This window comes from Ovis aries, chromosome 1 (genome assembly GCF_016772045.2).
Source record: "Ovis aries strain OAR_USU_Benz2616 breed Rambouillet chromosome 1, ARS-UI_Ramb_v3.0, whole genome shotgun sequence".
In the NCBI taxonomy this organism is placed as follows: Eukaryota; Metazoa; Chordata; class Mammalia; order Artiodactyla; family Bovidae; genus Ovis; species Ovis aries.
The window spans coordinates 119260517-119287342 of record NC_056054.1 but is presented as its reverse complement, the minus strand read 5'-3'; the positions used below and the strand labels follow the sequence as shown (position 1 = coordinate 119287342).

The window sequence follows — 26826 nt, the reverse complement described above, 5'->3', positions numbered from 1 at the left end:
AGTGAGCCTTAGGAAGCATTACTAAGAACAAAGTGATGGAATTCCAGCTGAGCTATTTCAAATCCTAAAATAGGATGATGCTCTTAAGTGCTGCATGCTATACATCAGCAAATTTAAAAAACTCAGCAGTGGCCACAGGACTAGAAAAGATCAGTTTTCATTCCAATCCCAAAGAAGGTCTACGCCAGAGGATGTTCAAACTACTGCACAATTACACTCATTTCACATGCTAGCGAGGTAATACTCAAAATCCTTCAAGCTAGGCTTCAGTGGGTCATGGTGGAGAGTTCTGACAAAATGTGGTCCACTGGAGAAAGGAATGGCAAACCACATCACTATTATTGCCTTGAGAAACCCAAGAAGAGTATGCAAAGGCAAAAAGATAGGACACTGAAAAATGAACTCCCCAAGTGCCCAGTATGCTACTGGAGGTCAGTGGAGAAGTAACTCCAGAAGAATGAAGAGTTGGAGCCAAAGCAAAAACAACACCCAGTTGTGGATGTGACTGGTGATGGAAGTAAAGTCTGATGTTGCAAAGAGCAATATTGCATAGGAACCTGGAATGTTAGGTCCACGAATCAAGGCAAATTGGAAGTGGTCAAACAGGAGATGGTAAGAGTGAACATCGACATTTTAGGAATCAGTGAACTAAAATGAACATGAATTTAACTCAGATGACCATTATATCTACTACTGTGGGCAAGAATCCCTTGGAAGAAATGGAGTGGCCATCATAGTCAACAAAAGAGTCCAAAATACAGTACTTAGATGCAATCTCAAAAATGACAGAATGATCTCTGTTCGTTTCCAAGGCAAACCATTCAATATCGCAGTAATCCAAGTCTATGTGCCAACCAGTAATGCTGAAGAAGCTGAAGTTGAATGGTTGTATGAAGACCTATAAGACCTTCTAGAACTAACACTCAATAAAGATGTCCTTTTCATTATAGAGGACTGGAATGCAAAAGTAGGAAGTCAAGAAACACCTGGAGTGACAGACAAATTTGGCCTTGGGGTACAGAATGAAGCAGGGCAAAGGCTAATAGAGAGAACACACTGGTCATAGCAAACACTCTCTTCCAACAACACAAGAGAAGACTCTACACATGGACATCACCAGATGGTCAGCACCGAATTCAGATTGATTATATTCTTTGCAGCCAAAGATGGAGAAGTTCTATACAGTCAACAAAAACAAGACTGGGAGCTGATTGTGGCACAGACCATGAATTCCTTATTGCCAAATTCAGACTTACATTGTAGAAAATAGGGAAAACCATGAGACCATTCAGGTATGACCTGAATCAATTCCCTTATGATTATACAGTAGAAGTGACAGATTCAAGGGATCAGATCTGATAGAGTGCCTAAGGATGGAGGTTAGTGACATTGTACAGGAGACAGGGATCAAGACCATCCCCAAGGAAAAGAAATACAAAAAGGCAAAATGCTTGTCTGAGGTGGCCTTAGAAATAGCTGTGAATAGAAAAGAATCAAAAGGCAACGAAGAAAAGGAAGGATCTATCCACTTGAATGCAGAGTTTCAAAGAATAGCAAGGAGAGAGAAGAAAGCCTTCCTCAGCAATCAATGCAAATAAATAGAGGAAAACAATAGAATAGAAAAGTCTAGCAATCTCTTCAAGAAAATTAGAGATACCAAGGGAACATTTCATGCAAAAATGGGTACAATAAAGGACAGAAATGGTATGAACCTAACAGAAGCATAAGATATTCAGAAGAGGTGGCAAGAATACACAGAAAAACTGTACAAAAAAGGTCTTCATGACCAAGATAATTACGATGGTGTGATCATTCACTCACCTAGAGCAGACATCCTGGAATGTGAAGTCAACTGAGCCTGAGAAAGCATCACTATGAACAAAGCTAATGGAGGTGATGGAATTCCAGTTGAGCTATTTCAAATCCTAAAAGACGATGCTGTGAAAGTGCTGAACACAATATGTCAGCAAATTTGGAAAACTCAGCAGTGGCCACAGGACTGGGAAAGGTCAGTTTTCATTCCAATCCCAAAGAAAGGCAATGCTAAAGAATGCTCAAACTACCACACAGTTGCACTCATCTCACATGCTAGTAAAGTGATGCTCAAAATTCTCCAAGCCAGGCTCCAGCAATACGTGAGCTGTGAACTTCCAGTAGTTCAAGCTGGTTTTAGAAAAGGCAGAGGAACCAGAAATCAAATTGCCAACATCTGCTGGCTCATTGAAAAAGCAAGGGAGTTCCAGAAAAACATCTACTTCTGCTTTTTTGACTATGCCAAAGCCTTTGACTGTGTGGACCACAACAAACTCTGGAAAATTCTGAAAGAGATGGGAATACCAGACCACTTGACTTGCCTCTTGAGAAACCTGTATGCAGGTCAGGAAGCAACAGTTAGAACCATACTACCAGACCACTTGACTCGCCTCTTGAGAAACCTGTATGCAGGTCAGGAAGCAACAGTTAGAACCATACATGGAACAACAGATTGGTTCCAAATCAGGAAAGGAGTATGTCAAGGCTGTATATTGTCACCCTGCTTATTTAACTTATATGCAGAGTACATCATGAGAAACGCCGAGCTGGATGAAACACAAGCTGGAGTCAAGATTGCTGGGAGAAATATCAATAACCTCAGATATGCAGATGACACCACCTTTAAGGTAGAAAGCTAAGAAGAACTAAAGAGCCTCTTGATGAAAGTGAAAGAGGAGAGTGAAAAAGTTGTCCTAAAACTCAACATTCAGAAATCTAAGATCATGGCATCTGGTCCCATCGCTTTATGAAAAATAGATGGGGAAACAGTGGAACTAGTGACCGACCTTATTTTTGGGGACTCCATAATTACTGCAAATGGTGATTGTAGCCATGAAATTCAAAGACACTTACTCTTTGGAGGAAAAGTTATGACCAACCTAGACAGCATATCAAAAAGCAGAGACATTACTTTGGCAAAAAGGTCTGTCTAGTCAAAGCTATGGTTTTTCCAGTAGTCATGTATGGATGTGAGATTTGGACTATAAAGAAAGCTGAGTGCTGAAGAATTGATGCTTTTGAACTGTGGTGTTGGAGAAGACTCTTGCGAGTCCCTTGGACTGCAAGGAGGTTCAACCAGTCCATCCTAAAGGAAATCAGCCCTGAATATTCATTGGAAGGACTGATGCTGAAGCTGAAACTCCAGTACTTTGATCACTTGCCGTGAAGGACTGACTCATTTGCAAAGACCCTGATGCTGGGAAAGATTTAAGGCAGGAGGAGAAGGGGACGACAGAGGATGAGATGGTTGGATGGCATCACCAACTCAATGGACAGGAGTATGAGTAAACTCCAGTAGTTGGTGATGGACAGGGAGGCCTGGCGTGTTGCAATCCATGGGGTTGCAAAAAGTCGGACATGACTGAGTGACTGAACTGAACTGAGGCTTCAACAGTACATGAACTGAGATCTTCTGGATGTACAAGCTGGATTTAGAAAAGGCAGTGGAACCAGAGGTCAAATTGCCAACATCCATTGGATCATAGAAAAAGCAAGGGAGTTCCAGAAAAAGATCTACTTTTGCTTTATTGACTGTACTAAAGCCTATGACTATGTTGTTTTTGTTCTGTCACTCAGTCATGTCCGACTCTTTGTGATCCCATGATCTGTAGCACACCAGGCTTCCCTTTTCCTCACCATTTCCTTGAGCTTGGTCAAACTCATGTCCATTGAGTCAGTGATGCCATCCAACCATCTTGTCCTCTCTTGTTTGCTTCTCCTCCTGCCTTCAACCTTTTCTAGCCACAGTGTCTTTTCCAAGGAGTCAGCTCTTCGTATCAACTGTGGAAAATTCTTAAAAAGATGGGAATACCAGACCACCTTACCTGTCTCCTGAGAAACCTGTATGTAGGTCAAGAAGCAAGTTAGAAACAGACGTGGAACAACTAACTGGTTCCAAATTGGGAAAGCAGTATGTCAAGGCTGTATGTTTATTTAGCTTATATGCAGAGTACATCATACAAAATGCCAGGCTGGATGAAGCACAAGTTGGAATCAGGATTGCTGGGAGAATCCTCAGATGTGCAGATGACCATCCTAATGGCAGAAATTGAAGAGGAACTAAAGAGCATCTTAATGAAGGTGAAATAAGAGAGTGAAAAAGCTGACTTTAAACTCAACATTCAAACAACTAGATCATGGATGGCATTAGGTCCCATCACTTCATGACAAATAGATGAGGAAAAAATGTAAACAGAGACAGACTTTATTTTCTTGGGCTCCAAAATCATTGTAGATGGTGACTACAGCCATGAAATTAAAGTTTGCTCCTTGGAAAGAAAGCTATTATGAATCTAGACAGAGACATTGCTTTGCCAATAAAGGTCCATATAGTCAAAGCTATGTTTTTTCCAGTAGTCATGTATGGATATAAGAGTTGGACCATAAAGAAGACTGAGTGCTGAAGAACTGATGCTTTCCAACTGTGGTGCTGGAGAAGTCTCTTGAGAGTCCCTTGGACTGCAAGGGAATCAAACCAGTCAATGCTAAAGGCAATCAACCCTGAATACTCATTGGAAGGACTGATGCGGAAGCTAAAGCTCCAATACTTTGGCCACCTGATGCAAAGAGCCATTGGTAAAGAACCTGATGCTGGGAAAGACTGAAAGCAAACAGAGAAGGGGCAGTAGAGGATGAGATGGTTAGATAGCATGACCAACCCAATGATCATGAATTTGAGTGAACTCTGGGAAATAGTACAGGACAGAGGAGCCTGGCTGTGCTGCAGTCCATGGGGTCGCAGTCAGAGAAGACTGAGCCACTGAAATTAACTGAAAGAATCAAGGCCGCTAAAAAGCATCTACAGATTCAACGTCTAATCCCCTTCCTCTTCCAGCTCAGGGCTCAGCTGTCACTTTTAACTGGCGAACCAGGCAACAGTTTACTACTGTGAGTACCGAAGACTCACTCCATTTCTTTGGAGGTGGTTACTAGGCCAGCTCAGTTCAAGCCACTTCAGCACACAAACCAATAGGCTTCCTCATAAGGGCATCAAATATTGAATACAATTAGACGCAGTCTGGTAGAGGCTAGGTTGCCATCCATGCCTTGTCGTATTATGTTCCTTGTACCTGGGATTCCTCTGAGGAGCCTCAGGGGCTGCCTCAGGGACAAGGGAAAGGCTGGGTGGGGCAGACTCAGGGGTCCCCACCCAATTCACCCAGAGCAGCAGAAGGATTTTCTGTTTTCTTAGGCACACTAAGGTATAGTTTGTGCCTGATATCAACTTCAGGGGGTGCCTTTCATTTTGAAGTGAAAGTAGATTTGTTTGGTTGTGATGAAAACTCTCCAGCAATAAAATGACTTGAGGAAGGAAGTCTTTTTCTAAAATTTGAAGCTGTCATTTTGATCATTAGGAGGGCTGATTTTGGGGGTGTGGGGGCTCAGTCTTGAGGTAGAAATTACTACGCAGTCAGTGTAGAACTCTGAGACCTTGGTCTTATTTTCAGTAAATATCCTGCTCCATTGTCCTGAATTCCTGGAATGTGTCTTTAGTCTAATAAGTTATTAGCACTGAGATCCAGTTCAGTTCAGTTCAGTTCAGTTGCTCAGTTGTGTCTGACTCTTTGCGACCCCATGAACTGCAGCACGCCAGGCCTCCCTGTCCATCACCAACTCCTGGAGTTCACTCAAACTCACGTCCATCGAGTCGGTGATGCCATCTAGCCATCTCATCCTCTGTTATCCCCTTTTCCTCTTGCCCCCAATCCCTCCCAGCATCAAAGTCTTTTCCAATGAGTCGACTCTTCACAAGAGGTGGTCAAAGTACTGGAGTTTCAGCTTTAGCATCATTCCTTCCAAAAGAACACCCAGGGCTGATCTCCTTTAGAATGGACTGGTTGGACCTCCTTCCAGTCCAAGAGACTCTCAAGAGTCTTCTCCAACACCACAGTGCGAAAGCATCACTTTCTTGATGCTCAGCTTTCTTCACAGTCCAACTCTCACATCCATACATGACCACTGGAAAAACCATAGCCTTGACTAGGCTTTGTTGGCAGAGTAATGTCTCTGCTTTTGAATATACTATCTAGGTTGGTCATAACTTTCCTTCCAAGGAGTAAGCATCTTTTAATTTCATGGCTGCAGTCACCATCTGCAGTGATTTTGGAGCCCCCCAAAATAAAGTCTGACACTGTTTGCACAGTTTCCCCATCTATTTCCCATGAAGTGATGTGACCAGATGCCATGACCTTCGTTTTCTGAATGTTGAGCTTTAAGCCAACTTTTTCACTCTCCACTTTCACTTTCATCAAGAGGCTTTTTAGTTCCTCTTCAGTTTCTGCCGTAAGGGTGGTGTCATCTGCATATCTGAGGTTATTGATATTTCTCCTGGCAATCTTGATTCTAGCTTGTGCTTCTTCCAGCCCAGCGTTTCTCATGATGTACTCTGCATATATCCAGTAATTAACTTCTTTTCCATATGCTTGAGAGAAAAACAACTGGTGATCATTAATCCTAAACCCGTATGTCTGGTCCATGGTAAAATGGTCAGAGGGCATGAAAAAGGGTGGTGACTTAAACCAAGGATCAAGAGAAGCCATGAAGTGAAGTGAAGTCTCTCAGTCGTGTCTGACTCTTTGCGATCCCGTGGACTGTAGCCTACCAGGCTCCCCTGTCCATGGGATTCTCCAGGCAAGAATACTGGAGTAGGTTGCCATTTCCTTCTCCAGGGGATCTTCCCGATGCAGGGATCGAACCCGGGTCTCCCGCATTGCAGGCAGACGCTTTAATCTCTGAGCCACCAGGGAAGCCCCCAAGAGAAGCCATAAAGATGTTAAGTACCTTGACCTTTAAATCGATCGGTTAGAAATAATGTGATTTAAGGAAGGGTATAAAAACTGCTGTAAGGCCCACCTTGGGGGGACTATTTACCCCCTCTTAGTGTCTGTGCTGAGAGCTTTGTGCTTTCTTCCTCTTTAATGAATTCTATTCTCTTGAGTGTTTGCATGTTCATGGATTCCATTCTTTTGCTCTGCAGACAAGAACTTGGATTCCCATCTCAGTCTGTCTAGATGTGCTTAAAAATTTGAAGAGTACTGCTAGTGGGGAGAGCCCTGGACTTGAGTAAGGCTGGGTTCAAGTTCTCTCACATGATCAGGATGCCTTTGTATGGCAGGAGTTTGTGTTGTATCCTCTCAGTTCACAATCCTCGTTTTCAGAACTTTCTTCCCTCTCTGCATTTCAGGAAAATGAGAAGTACTTGCCCAGAAGTCAACCTTCCTTGTCACTGTGGATAGAATTCAGGGTAGACAAAGGACCAGAGTCTGACAACTTCTCTCTCCAGGGAATGTGGAAATGGAACTGAGGAAGAAAATCAGCAGTTATTGCCAGGCCTATGGAGGGCCATGCTCTTGATGTAGAGAGAAAGAGAAAATGGAACCAAGAGTCCTGAGGTTGTCCACTCTTTGTTCCAGACCATTCTGAGGCCATATTCCTGTCTCTGGATTTCTTCTTGTCTTGTGATAGTTGATGCCTTTGCTGTTTGTTAAGTAGTTTGAGATGGTTTCCACTTACTAGCAACCAAGGGGATCTTAATTATTACATGGTTTCAATCATTTAGGGGCTTCCCTGATAGCTCAGTTGGTAAAGAATCCACCTGCAATGCAGGAGACCCCAGTTGGACTCCTGGGTTGGGAAGATCCGCTGGAGAAGGGATAGGCTACTGAATCCAGTATTCTGGCCTGGAGAATTCCATGGACTGAATAGTCCATCGGGTTGCAAACAGTCAGAGATGACTGAGTAACTTTCACTTTCAGTCACTTAAGCGTCCACGAGTGGGGATTTCCCCATCTGTAAAAGGTAAATAACATGTTCTCAAGGGGTCACTGTGATTATTAGGTAAAATGCCCAGCACCAGGTGTATATTTCATTTTCCTCCTGGTCCTAGAGTGGAGAAAATCATAGAAACTAAGGTCCAGGAGGTTAACTCCAGGTCTGCTGGGAGGTAGGAACTTCCCACAAAAGCAACAACCACTGTAAAGGATATTGTCTTTTCCCTGGCTTGCAGGGATGCTGAGACAAGGGAGTGGGAGGCTGAAGTTCATAGTAGCAAGGGAAGAGGGGATGGTCTGCAGGACACACAGGCCAAGCAGGACATGGGGACCACCTGGCTGACCCACGGTCTGGGCCAGCCCCAGCTGAGCTGCCATACTGGCGGGAAGGCCCAATGCACCACTGTGAGTGGGACTGGGGAGCTGGGGGTGCAGAAGCAGCCCCGGAGGGAGTGCTACCTCTCTTTCCCTGCAACGGGACACTCCCTGCTCCAGCCACAACAGCTCCTGGACGTCCACGCCACCACCCTCGGGCGCCTTCTTGTGATCCTGGGCATATGTTTCCACTGTGCAAACTGCCTCTCTCACCTGGGATGCTGTGTGAGTCTGTGCTTCCTTCACTCTGCCAAGAAGTTTGTGGACAGCACCAGGAAAAGCAGCAGAAGAAATCCCCTCTCTCACAGATACTAGGCAGACATGCCCAAGTCTATTTTAGTCAGAAGAAATATGTTCTTAAAAATAGGGTTTTAAGTATTGAAAAGAGGAGAAAATCATTTTATATAGATATATAATTTATCTATACATATATGTAACACATGAATTATTTAATAAAAATATACATATATAAAAATATTTTCCCTCTCTCTGCCTCTCACTGCCTCTGTCTCTGTCTCTCTCTTTATATATATGTATACATATACATGTATATGTATTGTTGTTCAGTTACTAAGTCACGTAGGACTCAGACCCCATGGACTGCAGCACAGCCAGGCTCCTCTGTCCTTCACTATCTCCTGGAGTTTGCTCACATTCATGTGCATTGAGTTGGTCATGCTGTCTAACCATCTCATCCTCTGCTGCCTGCTTCTTTTACTTTCAGGCTTTCCCCGCATCAGGGTCTTTTCCAGTGGGTCAGCTCTTCAAATCAGGTGGCCAAAGTATTGGAGTTTCAGCTTCAGCATCTGTCCTTCCAGTAAGTATTCAGAGTTGATTTCCTTTAGGATTGACTGGTTTAATCTCTCTCCTTGCAGTCCAAGGACTCTCAAGAGTCTTTTCCAACACCACAATTCAAAAGCATCAGTTCTTTGATGCTCAGCCTTCTCTATGGTCCAGCTCTCACATCCATACATGACTACTGGAAAAACCATAGCTTTGACTATATGGACCTTTATCAGCAAAGCAATGTCGCTGTTTTCTAGATTTGTCATAACTTTCCTCCCAAGGATCAAGCATCTTTTAATTTCATGGCTACAGTCACTGTCTGCAGTGCTTTTGGAGCCCCCCCAAAATGAAATCTGTCACTGTTTCTACTTTTCCCCTTCTATTTGCCATGAAGTGATGGGACCTAATGCCATAATCTTAGTAGTTTGAATGTTGAGCTTCAAGCCAACTTTTTCACTCTTCTCTTTCACTTTCATCAAGAGGCTCTTTAGTTCCTCTTCACTTTCTGCTATTAGAGTGGTATCATATGCATATCTGAGGTTGTTGATATTTCTCCCAGCAATCTTGATTCCAGTCTGTGCTTCATTCAGCCCAGCATTTCCCCTGATGTACTCTGTAGAGAAGTTAAATAAGCAGGGTGACAGTATACAGCCTTGACAAAGTCCTTTCCCAATTTGGAACCAGTCGATTGTTCCATGTCTGGTTCTAACTGTTGCTTCTTGACCTATATACAGGTTTCTCAGGAGACAGGGAAGGTGGTCTGGTATTCCCATCCCTTAAAGAATTTTCCACAGTTTGTTGTGATCCACACAGTCAAAGACTTTAGCATAGGCAATGAAACAGAAGTAGATGTTTTTTTGAAATTCCCTTGCTTTCTCTATGATCCAACAAATGTTGACAATTTGATCTCTGGTTTCTCTGCCTTTTCTAAACCGAGCTTGTTTGGAGGTTCAAAATTCGGAGGTCCTCAGTTCATGTACTGCTCATGTCTAGTTTGAAGGATTTTGAACAGAACCTTACTAGCACGTGAAATGAGTGCAATTGTATGGTAGTTTGAACATTCTTTGGTGTTACCCTTCTTTGGGATTGGAATGAAAACTGATCTTTTCCAGTTGTGTAGCCACTGCTGAGTTCTCCAAATTTGCTGACAAATTGAGTGCAGCAATTTAACAACATCATCCTATTTTAGGATTTAAAATAGCTTAGCTGGAATTTCATCATCATCTCCTCTAGCTTTGTTCATAGTAATTCTTCCTAAGGCTCACTTGACTTCACACTCTACTCCAAGATGTCTGGCTCTACAAGAGTGACCACACTTTCATATGAGAGTGGTTATCAGGGTCATTAAGACTTTTTTTTTTGTACAGTTCTTCTGTATATTCCTGCCACCTCTTCTTAATATCTTCTGCTTCTGCTAGGTCTTTACTGTTTCTGTCCTTTTTAAAAAATTCCTTTTTAAATTGAAGGATAATTGCATTACAGAATTTTGTTTTTTTCTGTCAAACCTCAACATGAATCAGCTATAGGTATACATATATCCCCTCCCTTTTGAGCCTCCTTCCTATCTCCCATCCCATCCCACCCCTCTAGATTTATACAGAACCCCTTTTTGAGTTTCCTGAGCCATACAGCAAATTCCCATTGGCTATCCATTTTACACATGGTAATGTAAGTTTCTATGTTACTCTTTCCCTTACATCACACCCTCTCCTCCCCCCTTCCCATGTCCATATGTCTATTCCCTGTTTCTCAATTGCTGCCCTGTAAATAAATTCTTCAGTATCATTTTTCTAGATTCCTTAATATTCATTAGAATATGATATTTATCTTTCTCTTTCTGACTCACTTCATTCTGTATAATAGGTTCTAGGTTCCAGAATTGAGTTAAATGCATTCCTTTTAATGGCTGAGTAATATTCCATTGTATATATGTACCACAACTTCTTTATTATGTCGATGGACATCTAGGTTGCTTCCATGTAATAGTGTATTAGTGCTGCAATGAACAAGGCAATACATGTGTCTCTTTCAATTTTGGTTTCCTAGGTGTGGGATTGCTGGGTCATATGGTGGTTTTATTCCTAGGTTTTTAAGGAATCTCCATACTGTCTTCCATAGTGGCTGTATCAATTTACATTCCCACCAACAGTGCAAGCACATTCCTTTTTCTCCACAGCCTCTCCAGCATTTATTGTTTGTAGACTTTTTGATGATGGCCATTCTGACCAGTGTGAGGTGATATCTCATTGTAGTTTTGATTATTATCTCTAATAATGAGCGACTCCATGTCCAAGGAGAGGTGGCTGCGTGGGTGTAGGAGGGCCTAGAGGAGCTACTCCACGTTCAAGGTCAGGAGGGGTGGCAGTGAGGAGATACCCCTCGTCCAAGGTAAGGCGTAGCAGCTGCACTTTGCTGGAGCAGCCATGAAGAGATACCCCACGTCCAAGTTAAGAGAAACCCAAGTAAGATGGTAGGTGTTGCAACAGGGCATCAGAGGGCAGACACACTGAAACCATAATCACAGAAAACTAGTCAATCTAATCACACTAGGACCACAGCCTTGTCTAACTCAATGAAACTAAGCCATGCCTTGTGGGGTCACCCAAGATGGGCGGGTCATGGTGGAGAGGTCTGACAGAATGTGGTCCACTGGAGAAGGGAATGGCAAACCACTTCAGTATTCTTGCCTTGAGAACCCCATGAACAGTAGGAAAAGGCAAAATGATAGGATACTGAAAGAGGAACTCCCCAGGTCAGTAGGTGCCCAATATGCTACTAGAGATCAGTGGAGAAATAACTCCAGAAAGGATGAAAGGATGGAGGCAAAGCAAAAACAATACCCAGTTGTGGATGTGACTGGTAATACAAGCAAGGTCCGATGCTATAAAGAGCAATATTGCATAAGAACCTGGAATGTCAGGTCCGTGAATCAAGGCAAATTGGAAGTGGTCAAACAGGAGATGGCAAGAGTGAACGTCGACATTCTAAGAATCAGTGAACTAAAATGGACTGGAATGGGTGAATTTAACTCAGATGACCATTATATCTACTACTATGGGCAGGAATCCCTCAGAAGAACTGGAGTAGCCATCATGGTCAACAAAAGAGTCCGAAATGCAGTACTTGGATGCAATCTCAAAAATGAAAGAATGATTTCTGTTTGTTTCCAAGGCAAACCATTCAATATCACAGTAATCCAAGTCTATGCCCCAACCAGTAATGCTGAAGAAGCTGAAGTTGAACGGTTCAATGAAGACCTATAAGACCTTCTAGAACTAACACCCCCCCCAAAATGTCCTTTTCATAATAGGGGACCGGAATGGAAAAGTAGGAAGTCAAGAAACACCTGGAGTAACAGGTAAATTTGGCCTTGGAATACGGAATGAAGCAGGGCAAAGACTAATAGAGTTTTGCCAGCAGAATGCACTGGTCATAGCAAACACCCTCTTCCAACAACACAAGAGAAGACTCTACACATGGACATCACCAGATGGTCAACACCGAAATCAGATTGATTATATTCTTTGCAACCAAAGATGGAGACACTCTATACAGTCAGCAAAAACAAGACCGGGAGCTGACTGTGGCTCAGATCATGAACTCCTTATTACCAAATTCAGACTTAAATTGAAGACAGCAGGGAAAACCACTAGACCATTCAGGTATGACCTAAATCAAATCCCCTATGATTATACAGTGGAAGTGAGAAATAGATTTAAGGGCCTAGAGCTGATAGATGACTGCTTGATGAACCATGGACATTCGTGACATTGTACAGGAGACAGGGATCAAGACCATCCCCATGGAAAAGAAATGCAAAAAAGCAAAATGGCTGTTTGGGGAGGCCTTACAAATAACTGTGAAAAGAAAACAGGCAAAAAACAAAGGAGAAAAGGAAAGATATAAGCATCTGAATGCAGAGTTCCAAAGAATAGCAAGAAGAGATAAGAAAGCCTTCCTTGGTGATCAATGCAAAGGAATAGAGGAAAACAACAGAATGGGAAAGACTAGAGATCTCTTCAAAAAAATTAGAGATACCAAGGGAATATTTCATGCAAAGATAGGCTTGATAAAGGACAGAAATGGTATGGACCTAACAGAAGTAGAAGATATTAAGAAGAGGTGGCAAGAATACACAGAAGAACTGTACAAAAAAGATCTTCATGACCAAGATAATCACTGTGGTGTGATCACTCACCTAGAGTCAGATATCCTGGAATGTGAAGTCAAGTGGGCCTTAGAAAGTATCACTATGAACAAAGCTAGTGGAGGTGATGGAATTCCAGTTGAGCTATTTCAAATCCTGAACGATGATGCTGTGAAAGTGCTGCACTCAATATGCCAGCAAATTTGGAAAACTCAGCAGAGGCCACAGGACTGGAAAAGGACTGGGATTTCTTTCCAATCCCAAAGAAAGGCAATGCCAAAGAATGCTCAGACTACCACACAATTGCACTCATCTCACATGCTAGTAAAGTGATGCTCAAAAATCTCCAAGCCAGGCTTCAGCAATACGTGAACCGTGAACTTCCAGATGTTCAAGCTGGTTTTAGAAAAGGCAGAGGAACCAGAGATCAAATTGCCAACATCCGCTGGATCATGGAAAAAGCACAAGAATTCCAGAAAAACATCTATTTCTGCTTTATTGATTATGCCAAAACCTTTGACTGTGTGGATCACAATCAACTGTGGAAAATTCTTAAAGAGATGGGAATATCAGACCACCTGACCTGCCTCTTGAGAAACCTATATGCAGGTCAGGAAGCAATAGTTAGAACTGGACATGGAACAACACTCTGGTTCTAAATAGGAAAAGGAGTTTGTCAACCCTGTATACTGTCACCCTGCTTATTTAACTTCTATGCAGAGTACATCATGAGAAACGCTGTGCTGGAAGAAGCACAAGCTGGAATCCAGATTGCCGGGAGAAATATCAATAACCTCAGATGTGCAGATGGCACCACCCTTACTGCAGAAAGGGAAGAGGAACTAAAAAGCCTCTTGATGAAAGTGAAAGTGGAGAATGAAAAAGTTGGCTTAAAGCTCAACATTCAGGAAACGAAGATCATGGCATCTGGTCCCATCACTTCATGGGAAATAGATGGGAAACAGTGGAAACAGTGACAGACTTTATTTTTTTGGGCTCCAAAATCACTGCAGATGGTGATTGCAGCCATGAAATTAAAAGATGCTTAAAGACGCTTGGAAGAAAAGTTATGACCAACCTAGATAGCATATTGAAAAGCAGAGACATTACTTTGCCAACAAAGGCCCGTCTAGTCAAGGTTATGGTTTTTCCAGTGGTCATGTATGGATGTCAGAGTTGGACTGTGAAGAAATCTGAGAGCCGAAGAATTGATGCTTTTGAACTGAGGTGTTGGAGAGGACTCTTGAGAGTCCCTTGGACTGCAAGGAAGTCCAACCAGTCCATCCTAAAGGAGATCAGTCTTAGGTGTCCATTGGAAGGACTGATGCTGAAACTCCAATACTTTGACCATCACATGTGAAGAGTTAACTCATTGGAAAAGACTCTGATGCTGGGAGGGATTGGGGGCAGGAGGGATTGGGACGACAGAGGATGAGATGGCTGGATGGCATTACCGACTTGATGGATGTGAGTCTGAGTGAACTTCGGGAGTTGGTGATGGACAGGGAGGCCTGGTGTGCTGCGATTCATGGGGTCGAAAAGAGTCAGACATGACTGTGTGACTGAACTGAACTGAACTGAATAATGAGCTATGTTGAGCATTTTTTCATGTGTTTGTGAGCCATCTGTATGTCTTCTTTGGAGAAATGTCTGTTTAAGTCTTTTTCCCACTTTTTGATTGGGTTGTTTGCTTTTCTGGCATTGAGTTGTATGAGCTGCTTGTATATTTTGGAAATTAATCCTTTGTCAGTTGTTTCACTTGCTCTTATTTTCTCCCATTCCATGGGTTGACTTTTCACCTTGCTTATAGGTTTCTTTGCTGTGCAAAAGTTTTTAAGCTTAATCAGGTCCCACCTGTTTACTTTTGTTTTTATTTCCATTACACTAGAATGTGGGTCATAGAAGATCTTGCTTTGTTTTATGTCATGTTCTGCCTATGGTTTCCTCTAAGAGTTTTATAGTTTCTGGTCTTACATTTAGGTCTTTAATCCATTTTGAGTTTGTCTTTGTGTATGCTGTTAGGAAGTGTTCTAATTTCATTCTTTTACATGCAGCTGTCCAGTTTTCCCAGCATCATTTATTGAAGAGACTGTCTTTGCTTCATTGTATATTCTTGTATCCTTTATCAAAAATAAGATACCCATAGGAACATTGGTTTATATCTGGGCTTTGTATTTTGTTCCATTGGTCTATATTTCTGTTTTTGTGCCAGTACCATACTGTCTTGATGACTGCAGCTTTGTAGTGTAATCTGAAGTCAGGAAGGTTGATTCCTCCAGCTCCATTCTGCTTTCTTAGGACTGTTTTGGCTATTCGGTGTTTTTTGTGTTTCCATATGAATTGTGAAATTTTTTGTTCTAGTTCTGTGATGAATGCCATTGGTAATTTGATAGGGATCACATTGAATCTGTAGATTGCAGTTTGGTAGTATAGTCATTTTCACAAAATCGATTCTTCCTACCCAGGAACATGGAATAGCTCTCCTTCTGTTTATGTCATCTTTGATTTCTTTCATTAGTGTCTTGTAATTTTCTATGTACAGTTCTTTTGTCTCCTTAGGTAAGTTTATTCCTAGATATTTAATTCTTTTTGTTGCAATGGTGAATGGGATTGATTCCTTAATTTCTCTTTCTGATTTTTCATTGTTAGTACCTAGAAATGCAAGTGATTTCTGAGTATTAATTTTGTATCCTGCAACTTTGCTAAACTCACTGATTAGCTCTAGTAATTTTCTGATACTATCTTTAGGGTTTTCTATGTACAGTATCATGTCATCTGCAAACAGTGAGAGCTTTACTTCTTTTCTGATCTGGATTCCTTTTATTTCATTTTCTTCTCTCATTGCTGTAGCTTGGACTTCCAGAACTATGTTGAGTAATAGTGGTGAAAGTGGACACCCTTGTCTTGTTCCTGGTCTTAGGAGGATGCTTTTAGTTTTTCACCATTGAGAATAACATTTGCTGTAGGCTTATCATATATGGCCTTTACTATGTTGAGGTAAGTTCCTTCTATGCCCATTTTTTGAAGAGTTTTAAACATAAATGGGTGCTGAATTTTGTCAAAGTCTTTTTCTGCATCTATTGAGGTGATCATATGGTTTTTTTCTTTTGATTTGTTAATATGGTGTATCACATTGAATGATTTGCATATACTGGAGAATCCTTGCATCCTTGGAATAATCCCAACTTGATCATGGTGTATGAAATTTTTGATGTGTTGCTGAACTCTATTTGCTAAACTTTTGTTGAGGATTTTTGCATCTATGTTCATCAGTGATATTGGCTTGTATTTTTCTTTTTTTGTGTTGTCTTTGTCTGGTTTTAGTATCGGGGTGATGATAGCCTTGTAGAATGAGTTTAGAAGTGTTCTTTCCTCTTCAGTTTTTTGAAAGAGTTTTAGAAGGATAGGCCTTAGCTCTTCTCTAAATGTTTGACAGAATTCTCCTGTGAATCCATCTGGTCCTGGGCTTTTGTTTTTTGGGAGATTTTTGATCACAGATTCAGTTTCAGTGCTTGTAATTGGATTGTTCATAATTTCTATTTCTTTCTGGTTCAGTCTTGGAAGATTGAACTTTTCTAAGACTCTGTCCATTTCTTCCAGGTTATCCATTTTATTGCCATATAGTTGATCATAATAGTCACTTATAATCCTTTGTATTTCTGCATTGTCTGTTGTAACCTCTCCTTTTTCATTTCTGATTTGTTGGTTGGATTCTTCTCTTTTGTTCTTGATGAGTCTGGCTAAAGTTTTGTCAATTTTGTTTACCTTTTCAAAGAACCAGCTTTTAGTTTTATTGATCTTTACTATTGTTTCTTTCATTTCTTTTTCATTTATTACTGTTTGGATCATTATGATTTCTTTCCTTCTACTAATTTTGAGGGGTTTTTTGTTCTTTTTCCAGTTGTTTTAGGGGTAAAGTTAGGTTGTTTATTTGATGTTTTTCTTGTTTCTTGAGGTAGGATTGTATTGCTATAAAATTCCCTCTTAAAACTGCTTTTGCTGTATCCTGTAGGTTTTGAGTTGTCATGTTTTCATTGTCATTTGCTTCTAGAAATTTTTTGAGTTCCCTTTTGATTTCTTCAGTAACCTGTTGGTTATTTAGAAATTTATTGTTTAATCTCCATGTGTTTTTGTTTCTTACAGTTCTTTCTTGTAATTGATATCTAGTCTTATAGCGCTGTGGTTGGAGAAGATGCATAATACGATTTCAATTCTCTTAAATTTGCTGAGGTTTGGTTTGGGACCCAGGATGTGGTCTATCCTGGAGAATGTTCCATGTGCACTTGAGAAGAAGTTGTATTCTTCTGTACTGGGATGGAATGTCCTGAAAATATCAGTGAGACCCCATCTCATCTAATGTGTCATTTAAGACTTGTGTTTCCTTGTTAATTTTCTGTTTTGATGATCTGCCAATTGGTGTGGGTAGGGTGTTAAAGTCTCCTACTATTATTGTGTTACTGTCAATTTCTCCTTTTATGTATGTTAGTGTTTCTCTTATGAATTGAGGTGCTCCTGTGTTGGGTGCATGCTGCTGCTGCTGCTAAGTCGCTTCAGTCATGTCCGACTCTGTGCGACATCATAGATGGCAGCACACCAGGCTCCTCCATTCCTGGGATTCTCCAGGCAAGAACACTGGAGTGGGTTGCCATTTCCTTCTCCAGTACATGGAAATGAAAAGGGAAAGTGAAGTCGCTCAGTCATGTTGGTGCATAGATATTTACAATTGTTATGTCTTCCTCTTGGATTGATCCATTGATCATTATGTAGTGTCCTTCCTTATCACTTGTAATAGTCTTTATGTTAAGGTCTATTTTGTCTGATATGAGGATTGCTGCTCCAGCTTTCTTTTCTTTCCCATTTGCATGGAATATATTTTTCCATCCTCTCACTTTCAGTTTATATGTGTCTTGAGGTCTGAAGTGTGTTTCTTGTAGACAGCGTATGCATATGGATCTTGTTTTTGTATCCATTCAGCTAGTCTGTGTCTTTTGGTTGGACCATTTAATCCATTTACATTTAAAGTAATTATTCATACATATGTTCCTATTGCCATTTTCTTAATTGTTTGGGGTTGATTTTGTAGATCTTTTTTCTTGTCTTGTATTTCTTGACTATATAAGTCCCTTTAACATTTGCTGTAAAGCTGGTTTTGTGGTACTGAATTCTCTTGACTTTTGCTTATCTGAAAAGCTTTTTATTTCTCCATCCATTTTGAATGAGATCCTTGCTGGGTACAGTAATTTTGGTTGTAGATTTTTCCTTTCAGTACTTTAAATATATCCTGCCATTCCCTTCTGGCCTGCAGAGTTTTTGCTGAAAGATCAACTGTTGAGCATATGAGCTTTCCCTTGTATGTTAATTGTTGCTTCTCCCTTGCTGCTTTAATGTTTTTTCTTTGTGTTTAGTTTTTATTAGTTGGATTAGTATATGTCTTGGCATGTTTATCCTTGGGTTTATCCTGTATGGGACTCTTTGTGCCTCTTGCACTTGATTGACTATTTCCTTTTCCATGTTGGGGAAATTTCAAACTATAATATCTTAAAAAATTTTTTCATACCCTTTCTTTTTCTCTTCTTCTTCTGGAACCCCTATAATCCCAATATTGGTGCATTTGATATTGTCCCAGAGGTCTCTGAGACTGTTATCAGTTGTTTTCATTCTTTTTACTTTATTCTGCTCTTCAGAAGTTATTTCCACCACTTTGTCTTCCAGCTCACTGATTCGTTCTTCTGCTTCAGATATTCTGCTATTGATTCTTTCTAGAGTATTTTTAATTTCATTAGTTGTGTTGTTTGTCTCTGTATGTTTATTCTTTAATTCTTCTAGGTCTTTGTTAATTTATTCTTGCATTTTATCCATTTTGTGTTCAAGGTTTTTGAGCATCTTTACTCTCATTATTCTGAATACTTTTTCAGGTAGTTTGCATATTTCCTCTTCATTTGTTCGGGCTAATGTGTTTCTAGTTTGTTCCTTCATTTGTGTAGTATTTCTCTGCCTTTTCATTATTTTTTTTTAAACTTGTTGTGTTTGAGGTCTCCTATTCCCAGGCTTCAGGGTTGAATTCTTTCTTCTGATTGGTTTCTGCCCTCCTAAGTTTGGTCCAGTGGTTTGTGTAAGCTTGTAAAGGGTGAGATTTGTGCTTCGTTTTTGTGCGTTTTTCCTCTGATGGTAAGGCTGAGTGAGGTGGTAATCCTGTCTGCTGATGATTGGGTTTGTGTTTTTGTTTTGTTTGTTGTTTAGAAGAGGCATCCTGCACAGGGTGCTACTAGTGGATGGTGATGCTGGGTCTTGTATTCAAGTGGTTTTCTTTGTGTGAGTTCTCACTATTTGATACTCCCTAAGATTAGTTCTCTGGTTGTCTAGAGTCTTGGAGTCAGTGCTCCCACTGCAAAAGCCCTGGGCTTGATTTCTGGTCAGGAACAAAGATTCCACAAGTGGTTTGTTATGGGATTAAGTGAGATTAAAACAAATATCCAAAATTGAGAAACCAAAGATGAACCCCAGACAAATGGCAATTACAAAATCAAGCAAATAATTAAAATAATAGAATATACAGATATACGTATAGACCCATGAGCAAAGTGAAAACAGCCCACCAACAAAAGTAAAGTTCAGTAGATTGACCCAACAAACAAAGGAAATAAAAATTATATTTACCAGTTAAGAACAAAACTAACTAAAGCATGAACTGGAAAACAAAATTAAAGCAAGGTGCCAATTGGGGAATAAAGCAATGAAAATTACACTACCAAAATGTTGAGAGGAGAGGAAAGAAAGAAAGAATAGCTATGCAAAGTTAAATAGAGGTAGATTAAGAAGATTTATATACATTAAAGATTAACTGCAAGGGGAAAAGAACAGTAGGAAAGACAAACAAAGGAATAAATGTAGAAAAAATATAATAGGTTTAAAAAATTAAAATTATAAAGAAGAGAAAAGAAAGAAAAAAACAGAAGAAGGAAAAAAAAAAAAAAGGAAAACTCCACAGAACTGCAAAAGCCCAATGTAGAGGCAAAGATTTATAATAGCAATTTAAAAAAAAGTGACTGATTAAAAAAAAAGCTCAAAAGCTTAATTAGATTTCATAGTGCCAATAAAATCAACAACTACAACAGAGAGGAGTGGAAAGGGGAAAGAAATCCAAAGGGATCTACAGAGTAAGACAAAACATAAAAATAATAAATGTTTTTCTTGAGTCATTGCTGTCAGAGTCCTTTCCCTTACTGGGAGTGACAGTCCACCTCACCTCTCTAGGATGCCCTCCAACACTGTGCTGATCTCTGGACCTGCTGTGAGGGAAGCTCAGATTCTAATCTGGTCCTCCTCCTGTATGTTCTTGCCTCCAATATCCGCAGTTATCAGAACTACTGAATTTTCTTTTGTAGGAGTTCTCAATGACCATTTATATATTCCATAGACACAGAGTCTGCCTAGTTGATCATGTGGATTTAATCTGCAGCTAGTTCAACTGGTGGGAAGGCTTTGGGTCTTCTTCCTTAGCCACACTGCCCGTGGGTTTCAATTCTGGTTTTATTTCCATCTCTGCATGTGGGTCATCCACTGGGCTTTGCTCCTGCGGCTTCCCTGGAGGACTTGGGTCTGCTCCAGTGAGGGCCAGGTGTGGAGGAGGTGCAGCTGCTTGGGTCGCAGGGGTTCTGGCAGCACCAGGTCCTCAGGGGAGTTGGTGGCTAAGGGCATCAGGAACTGTAGTGGTCTAGGAGGGCATGGCGCTCCATGGAGAAGGAAATGGCAGCCCACTCCAGCGTTCTTGCCTGAAGAATCCCAGGAATGGGGGAGCCTGGTGGGCTGCCATCTATGGGGTTGCACAGAGTTGGACACGACTGAAGCGACTTAGCAGCAGTAGCAGGAGGGCATGGCTACCAGTACTGGCCAGTACGCTCCAGTATTCTTGCCTGGAGAACCCCTTCCCTGACAGAGAAGACTGGGTGACCACAGTTCACAGGGTCGCAAAGAGTTGGACACTACTGAAGTGACCCTGCACGCATAGATGCAAGACTGTTTTGCCTGTGGCAGCTCTGCCCCAATGAGAGTTGAGTGTGAAGGTGGCCCAGCTGCTTGGCCTGTGCGGACCCTGGCGGCGTGAAGTGTGCAGGGACACCGACTGCCTCTGCCACAGGAGTTATGACTCTAAAGAGTCTTTTTTTGAGCCTGTGTAGCTGGCGATCAGAAGGCCTCTTTGGCCAGTCTTTCTCTGTAGCTCCGCCCATTTAGGCACTCAGAGGGACCCCCTGGCTGGGCATCCTACTCTTGTTTTGCACATCAGTCACTTAAAGGAGCAACCTGGGTGAGGTCCTACTCTGTAGTTCAGTGAGTCAGACGTTCGAAGGGCCAGCCTCTCTGTTCTTCAGCTGCTGCCAATGCTGACATGTGGGGAGAGAGGCTATGGTGATGGCTCCATCCCCTATGCGTGACTCAGCAGTATCGCCTTGCTTCCATGGCCACCTGGCTTTCCTCCACAGGCATTTCTCATCACAATCTCCTCCCTCACCTCCCCTTGATCTGTCTCTCTGCAGTCAACAGCAGCCCTCGCACTGGGCTCACTCCACACTCCCCAGACTCCAGCTCCCAGCCGTGCTGCACCTTCCAGGGGACCCTCATCCCTGTCCAGGGTGTGTATGGCTGCAGCAAGGACTGTCTGATCTCATTCCACTTAGGCTGCTGCAGATCAGCCGTTTCACTCTCAGCCTTAAATGTTTCTCCTCTAACTCAGGCAACTACCTGATGTGGGGATCGGACCCCTGCTTCAGTTCCCCCACCCACCGAGGGCAGGTCCAGTTCTACTAACACTCCTGTTTTCCCCCTTAGTTCCTTCATCCGACCAAGTTTTGTGTGGTTCTATATATTCTTTTCCTCAGGTCAGGTACTCCTGCCCACTCTCAGCTGGTGTTCTGCATGCATTTCTGTATGCTAAGGTGTATTCCTGGTGTATCCATGGAGAGAGATGTACTCCACATTCTCTGCTATCTTCAGTCCTCTTTTTCTGTCCTTTATTGTGCTCATCCTTGCATGAAATGTTCCCTGATGGCTTTATTTTTCTTGAAGAGATCTCTAGCCTTTCCCATTCTATCGTTTTCCTTTATTTCTTTGCATAGTTCATTGCGAAGGCTTTCTGAGCTCTCCCTGTTGGTCTCTGGAACTGTGACTAATTGGGTATATCTTTCCTTTTCGCTCTTGCCTTTTTGCTTCTCTTCTTCCCTCAGCTATTTGTAAACCTCCTCAGAAAACTGCTTTGCTTTCTTGCATTTCTTTTTCTTGGTGATGATTTTGGTCACTGCCTCCTATACGAAGTTACAAACCTTCATGCATACCTCTTCAGGCACTCTGTCTACCAGATCCAATTCCTTAAGTTTATCCATCACCTCCACCGTATAATCATAAGGGATTTTATTTAGGTCATACCTGAATAGCCTAATGATTTTCCCTACTTTCTTCAACTTAAGCTTGATTTTTGCAATAAGGTGCTCACAGTCAGCCCCAGGTCTTGTTTTTGCTGGTTGTTAGAGTTTCTTCATCTTTGGCTGGAAAGAACATAATCAATCTGATTTCAGAATTGGCTATAGGGTGATGTCCACTTGTATAGTTGTCTCTTGTGTTGTTGAAAAAGGATATTTGCTTAACAAAACTCTGTTGGCCTTTGCCCTGCTTCAATTTGTATTCCAATTGCCTGTTGTTCCAGGTATCTCTTGACTTCCTACTTTTGCATTCCAGTCCCCTGTGATGAAAAGGAGCTTTGGTGTTCTAGAAGGTCTTGTGGGTTTCAATAGAACTAGTCAACTTCAGCTTCTTCAGCACTAGTGGTTGGGGCATACACTTGTATTACTATGATGTTGAATGGTTTACCTTGGAAACAAAGCAAGATCATTCTGTCGTTTTTGCATATCTGAGGTTTTTGCATATTTTGTCATTTTTTGGATATCTGAGATTGCACCCAAGTATTGCATTTCAGATTCTTCTGTTGACTATGAGCGCTACTCCATTTCTTCTAAGGGATTTATTGCCACAGTAGTAGATATAATGGTCATCTGAATTAAACTCACCCGTTCTAATCAATTTTAATTCACTGATTCTTAAGATATTGATGTTCACTCTTGCCCTCTCCTGCTTGACCACATCCAATTTACCTTGATTCATGGACCCAACATTCCAGGTTCCTGTGCAATATTGTTCTTTACAGCATCGGACTTTACTTTCACCACTAGACACATCCACAACTGAGCATCACTTCCACTTTGACTCAGCTGCTTCAGTCTTTCTGGAGTTATTAGTAATTGCCCTCTGGTCTTCTTCAGTAGCATGTTGGACACCTTCTGACCTATGGGGCTCATATCCTGGTGTCATACCTTTTTGCCTTTTTATACAGTTCATAGGGTTCTCGTGGCAGGAATACTGGAGTGATTCCTTCCTCTAGTGGACCATGTTTTGTCAGAATTCTTCACTGTGACTCATCAGCCTTGGGCGGCCCCACATGGCATGGCTCCATTGAGTTATGCAAGCCCCTTCAGTATGACAAGACTGTGACCCATGAAGTGGGGATATGTGTGTGCTCAGTCACATCCAGCTCTTTGCCACCCCATGGACTATAGCCCTCCAGGCTGCTCTGTCCATGGAATTTTCAAGGCAAGAATACTGGAACAAGTTGCCGTTTCCTACTCTAGGGGATATTCCTGACTCAGGGATCAAACCTGTGCCTCTTGCATTATACACATTTCCATTAAAAGTTAGCCTTCCTGGCCAGTTGGTGATAGGAAATGTCCCTCTCAGGAATCATTACTAATATTTATTATAGTAATAGCTATAAGTTTTAAAACATTTATTATTGGTCCAATTCTGTGCTAAATGAGCTCTTATATGCATTTTTGCAATTTTAATCCTCACAGTAATTTTAGGAGCACTAGATCTATTTGTTCTATTGGTAAGAAAACTGTGATTCCTTGTATAAACAGAGCATAGCAACTACTGACTGCAGCCTGGATTTTTGGGCCCCAGATCCTAAGCTACCACTCACCCACACTGCATAAACTCTAGTCTCTCCTTGTTGAGATCCTTACGAGACCAATGCCCATCAACTCTGTGGACAGTCTCCTATCATCCCACTGGGACAGCAGTGATAGCATCAGCTCTGCTCTCATTCCCACTCTCATCTCCCCAGCCAGTCTTGCCTCCAAAGCTCAAGGAATGAGTTTGTCATAATGTAGGTCAGCCCAAGGTGTCTTTTAGCTCCCTTCCACTGGTCCTTAACTTCCTGCACAATGGGACCCTGCCATCCTCACTCGCCAACCTAACCCACCAGGCTAATCGCCTTGTGCTGCCTGAACACATAAAGCTTATTCCACCTTTGGGTCTGTGCGTGGACACTTCCCTTGCCAGGAATATTCTTCATCCACTTTTTCCATAGCTAGTTCCTCTTGTCATTCAGCTTAAATGTTTCCTTCTCAGAGAGGCCTTCTCAACCATTCTTGTAGGAGCTTGTCAGCCACTCCAGCACATCATCCCAGTTGTCATCTCTGCCTTACACTGATCGGTATCTGACCGTTTTCTTTTTCTTTTCTTTTTATATTGTTCTGCCTTCACTACAATGTAAGTATCAAAGGCCAGAAGCTTTGTCCATATCTTTCACCACAAAGTCTAGAATAGCACCTGGCCCGTGTTGGGCCCTCAGTAATTACTTATTGGGTGAATACTGCTCCATTCCTTCCCCCTTCTCCTAGAATGAGACAACAACTGTCTTAACATAGATGATCTCCAGACAGCAGATAACCTGGAGGTTTTCCTAACATTCTCTATGTTGCTCCTCCTGCTGTGGAACTCTAGCAGCCTGGAGTGAGCAGACCCCCTCACCTCTATAGGTCAGCAGGGCTTCATCCAGGAACTCGGCTGCCTTCCGGAAATGCTGGGAGATATCCACCTCAGGAAAGTCATCCACCTCCACACCCAGGTACTGGATCTCCAGGCCAGCGTAGAATTCAGGCCCCGTGTAGACACCAGTGCCATGAGCAGCATTCAGGATGTGAGTAATTCCCAGCCTCTTCAGCCTCCCCTTGTTCACAGCCACACTCCTAAAGAGAAAGAAGCAGGGACTTTTTTCTTTTTTTTGCCAGCATCAGAACTAGAAAAGTACCTTACCACTGAGATTGGGAGCCTGCTTCAGCAGGGTCAGGAGAGCCCAGCTGGGTGAATACCACTTCCTCTGCTCCACAGTATGTCTGAGGCTCACTGCAAATATTGTTATAAAAATGGATCAGTGACCTAGCTCTAGCAAGAGAGAGAAGGGAGGCAAAGCTAGGCAGGGGAGGACAGGAGAAAGAGGAGAACAGGGCTGATGTGCAAGGAAACAACTGATTGACCCAGAAAGCTCTAGGCTAAAATTCCATGCCTTCAGGATGGACATTTATCAAGACACAAAAGTGGCAGTCAAAAATAATTATAAAATTAAGTATGTTTCATGATGTGGCATGCTATATTTTTCAAAGTGCTTTCATATGTGCTATTTTAATTTATCCTAATAATAAACTTAAGAAGTAGAATAACTATTCTTATTCCTATCTGAAGATTGTAAAAATGAATCTACCGTGTTTTAGGACTTGTTCCTAAGAAAAGACTCTGAACAAGAACTGGAGGTCAGGACCACTGACCACCCAGAGCAGAAGCGGTGGAGCAGCCAGAAGTTGTCGGAGTTCCAATCAGAAAGACTGGCGGACAGACTTTGACAGGAGCCACAGCTGTGAGGAGTTGGTGGCCAGGGAGTGGGGCGAGTCGCTCTACAAGTCTGAGTATGTCGAGATGGCATCTGAGAACAAAGTTAACCGCCAGTCTGTACCGCGTGGCAGTCAGAACATTGTTCTCAATGGCAAGACCACTGTGATGAATGACTGTATTATCTGAGGGGATCTGACGAATGGAAGAGTTGGACGTCATTGTGGTGTGAAAAGTCGGGGTGTCCTAAGGCTACCATTTAAGAAATTCAGCAAAGGTTGCATTTCTTCCTTTATGTATTGGAGACCACACCTTTATTGAGGAAGACTGTGTGGTCAGCGCAGCTCATATTGGCTCTTATGTTCACATTGGCAGGAATTGTGTGGCTGGGTGCTGGTGTGTATTGAAAGGCTCTTGAAAAATTCTTGACAACACAGTATTACCCTCAGAAACTGTGGTCCCACCATTTACCGTCTTCTCGGGCTGCCCGGGACTCTTCTCGGGGAGCTTCCAGAATGTACCCAGGAGCTGATGACTGGCATCACCAAGAGCGACTACCAACAGTTTTTGCCCATGTCTCTGCCTTGTGTCTTGAATTCGATTGAACTCTAAGATGAACTTGGGGACAAAGTGAATCAGACAGCATCTACAAGGAGCTCTTGTGTCTTTGACACCTCCCACACTCTTTTTTTGCTTGTTTGTTTCATTCTTTAGAATTTCTCAGTCCTCCCAGGCTCTAAGCTCTTAAGACTTTAATAAGAGAACGACTGGAGGGTTGTCTCCAAATGCTGTGCTTAAACCATATCTATTCACTGTCACTCTGTACCATGATGTGGGGAGCATAGACTCATCTGTTTCCAGCACTCCTACGCTTTGGCCTGCAGGCAGCTGGTGGAGCAGGGCTCTCTGTCCCAGCGGGGAGGTTGTGTGCAGCCTGTGGACATGAGCTGCCACAGTGAGCACCACTCACAGGGGTCACTGTTGGCTTCCCTGCTGCTTGTG

The 26826-nt window shown here is 42.1% G+C and overlaps 1 protein-coding gene and 1 pseudogene across 1 annotated transcript in view; one reads left to right on the top strand and one right to left on the bottom strand.

Annotated features, from left to right (window-relative positions):
* STYXL2 (serine/threonine/tyrosine interacting like 2) overlaps positions 1-26826 on the bottom strand; it is a 67647-nt gene that overhangs the window by 5448 nt on the left and 35373 nt on the right. Inside the window, exon 5 of the mRNA XM_027977801.3 lies at positions 24970-25187. Within this exon, the coding sequence (XP_027833602.2) occupies positions 24970-25187 (218 nt within the window). The remainder of the gene's footprint in view (positions 1-24969; positions 25188-26826) is intronic.
* Positions 25501-26436, top strand: LOC105605172 (dynactin subunit 5-like; annotated as a pseudogene).